Source organism: Fundulus heteroclitus, chromosome 13 (genome assembly GCF_011125445.2).
Source record: "Fundulus heteroclitus isolate FHET01 chromosome 13, MU-UCD_Fhet_4.1, whole genome shotgun sequence".
NCBI classification, from domain to species: domain Eukaryota; kingdom Metazoa; phylum Chordata; class Actinopteri; order Cyprinodontiformes; family Fundulidae; genus Fundulus; species Fundulus heteroclitus.
Genome location: NC_046373.1, coordinates 35,483,281 through 35,486,774, shown reverse-complemented (window position 1 = coordinate 35,486,774; position 3,494 = coordinate 35,483,281). Strand labels below are relative to the sequence as shown.

General features: G+C 37.7%; 1 protein-coding gene across 1 annotated transcript in view; it reads right to left on the bottom strand.

Annotated features, from left to right (window-relative positions):
* stx12 (syntaxin 12) overlaps window positions 1-2,303 on the bottom strand; it is a gene marked incomplete in the record, with an annotated part of 53,476 nt that extends 51,173 nt beyond the window's left edge. The window contains 1 exon segment of the mRNA XM_036145616.1: window positions 2,170-2,303. Within this exon segment, the coding sequence (XP_036001509.1) occupies window positions 2,170-2,266 (97 nt within the window).
* Window positions 2,304-3,494: the final 1,191 nt, after the last annotated feature.

Sequence of the window (3,494 nt, the reverse complement as noted above, 5' to 3'; positions counted from 1 at the left end):
CCTCCTCTGCCTCTGCCTGCTTCCCCTTTCTTTTTTCTTTTCCTTCTTCTTTGTTTCTCTCCTTTTCTTTTTTGCTCCCCTGTCTCTCTGCCTCCCCCTGCCTCTCCCTCATGCACCTTTTCCTACTTTTGGCACCTTCTTCTGACTTTTGTTTGACTATTGAGCCGATGTGACAAGTGAATTTCTCCAACGTGAGATCAATAAAGCCTACCTTATCTTATCTTATCTATCAAGGATGACTCCCCTGCTTTAAGCAATCTGTAAATGTGACACTACTCTGACTCTGGGTAAGCTCTGGGTCAGCTCTGAACATGGTTTGCGAGAAGCCATTCTCATATCCAAGCAGCCATGGCACTCAAGTTAGTTATTTTTACCTTTGAATTAGGGGGGGCAATATATCGAGTATACTCGATGTATCTCAAGTTTCCCTCCGCGCTATAGTTAAAATGACTTTATCGCGACGATCACGTGTAAATTTTCCAGGCAAGATTGAGCCGCTGTATTTAATTCACTGTGAATTTAGTTTTTCCCACACGCTGTGAACGCATCACTCGGTCCTCCCTCCAAACCAGTAAGTGCTCTGGGCGCACACACAACAACGAGCACGTACGCTTACCTGCGTTGACGAGACAGGGAGAGCTATGGCGACAGCAGGCATTTCAGGCCGTGTTTGGTTTTCCCAAGAAGGAGGTTGAAACAAAATGTGGTAATTTGCAAAACATGCATTAACACCATTGCCACAAAAGGTAGCAGTAGCACAAATTTTGTTCCACCACCTAAAACGTCATCCAGTGCAACTCTTGTAAACTCCGCGTGTAGACACACCCCACACACCGAAGGGAACTTTAATTAAACCAGCTGTAAAACTGTTGACACGTGCTTCTTCTTTTGTTAAATCCCATATGACAGAAAAAAACGTTTGTTTAAATTCCCAGCACCTACAGAGCAACGGAACTAGTTTTGAGATGCTCTGAATATATAGCTGCGACTGGTCAGTTGATTTTATAGTTACTATACAGGCTTTGTTTTTGGGATTGTCACATTTACATTTTTTTATGTCGTAAAGCACAAAAGATCACATTTTAATTCAGGTTTATTTGTGTCAGATCTTTCCTTGGTGTTCCTTTTAGCCGCTGGGTGTTCTGTTTTAAATGTCCAGCGTTGACCATGAAAGAGCTTAATGTGACAATATTGTAATTTGTGAAAAGCTTCTATGTGCAGCTGTGGTTAAAATAAAGAAAAATAAAACATTTTAAATTCATTTTTATTTGGCAATCAATTTTTCAAACAAAAAAAAACACTTTGATACGTTAATATGAGATATACCAATGCAGCTTTAGGCCACTATGTGGCTAAAAACATTGTTATTCAAGGTTATTTGAACATATCGTGATATATATACAATCGTGTATCATGATATAGCCCAAAGATATCGTGATATTAGATTTTCTTCATATCGCCCACCCCTACTTTGAATTATAAAGGAGTCTTCAGCAGACAACCAACGCAGCACACGGCTTCTTACAGGAAACCAGGAAGCATGACCATATAAGGCCTATACTGGCCTCTTTACATTGACTGCCCGTCTTTTATCGAATAGATTTTAAGATTCTCTTATTAACTTATAAAGTTTTAAATGGGTTAGCTCCCCTTATCTTCGGGACATTATTAAATTTTCAGTCTGTGTCCAAGACCCTGCGATCAAATAATCAGCTGCTACTGACAGTTCCCTCGGCCCCAACTTAAGAGGAAAGGAGATCGGGCTTTTTCTGTTGTTGCTCCTATTCGATGGAACATTTACCTTCCAAATTAGAGCTGCCCACAGCTTGGATCATTTTAAATCGCTTCTTAAAAACAAATTTTTATTCTTTGGCATTTATTTGAAGTAGTGTTTGATATTCTGTTTTTATCAATTTGTGTTATTGTCGTTCTTGTACAGCACTTTGGTGCAGTTTTAAACACCTGTTTTTAAAGTGCTATATAAATAAATTTGACATTGACATAACCAACCACTTAAAAAAAACTTTAATTTTAAAAATTCTTATTTTGCTAAACAAAAGTAAGCACAGTAGAGGACCTCGTCCCAATAGTTACTAAGCACACGAGTAACACCACAGCTTTGGTTGTCAGAGAGCAAGGACAAAAAATTTTTTTTTTTAAATCACTTACTGTTCTGTGTGATCTTCTGGATGTTTGAGCTGCATGTCTGAATGAGAGAGCTGAAGTCTCTTGGGACAGGGCGGAATTCTGCTTTCCCGTAGGACATTTTGTTATTAAGGCCGTTTCTCAAATGCAAGCGATGACTGCAAAAAGGGATCAAAAGAAGAATGGGAAACAGAAGCCGTTATAAGCTAGTATGAGTTTTCCGGGATTAGCACAATGTTTCTCAAAGCGAGGGCCTGTGGGAGTAGGCTTATCTACTGCTAATTTATATTACCATCCTAAAATGAATAGGCCACGTATTTCTTAACGTGTCTGTGTAGCATGTTACAAGTTCCTGTTACTATATGTAGCACTAAGATACAACTGCTGTTACAGAAGTGGGACGGCTGTTTTAAACCTAAATTTACACCAAAGACAGTCATACATCTTCAGATAACATAGTAAACTGAATTGACTTTCAGATGACGGAACGTTGAAGTAGGATATACCGCTGTTAGCTGTTTAGCTAACTGCTGCTAAACCTGGCATGTATTAGTTGTTTACAGTCAAGTGACCGAAGAGGAAAGTCGTAAAGAGCTCTGTTCATAAACAGAACATAAAGACTACATAAACAAAAACATCAAATGCAATACTTGCTTATTAGACTGTTGAAAAGAGCACATATGAGGAGACGAAATTTCTTCTGTTGTTAAGGTTCGTACCAAACCGTATGAACCATCAATGAACACCGTCTACGCTAACAACCAATCACATAACACAAAATAAACACGACAACCAATGAAAATACACAGTCCCACCCCCTTTACTACAACCTCCAATCCAATCTGCAAAACCAGTTTACTTCCTGTCTATAACGTTTTACGCAGAGTGACATGACTGATAGCACATGACATGGGCCGTTTCTCTCAATTCACGAGAATGCGAGTCCGTACTTCTCGTCAAGTCTGTTCTCGGTAGAACACAGGAAGATCGGACTTGACGAGAACGCGAGCACGTATTGTGTATTGGAACAGAAGCGTACTCGTGACGTCATCACACCCGCAGCTCTTATATGTATATATACATATATACACATATATATATATATATATATACATATATATATACATATACACACATATATATATATACATATACACATTATCATATATACATATACACATATATACATAGACACACACATATGTATATATATACACAACACTATATATATATATATATATATATATATATATATATATAATATATACACACACACACACACACACACACACACACACACACATATATATTATATATATATTATATATATATATATATATATATAAATA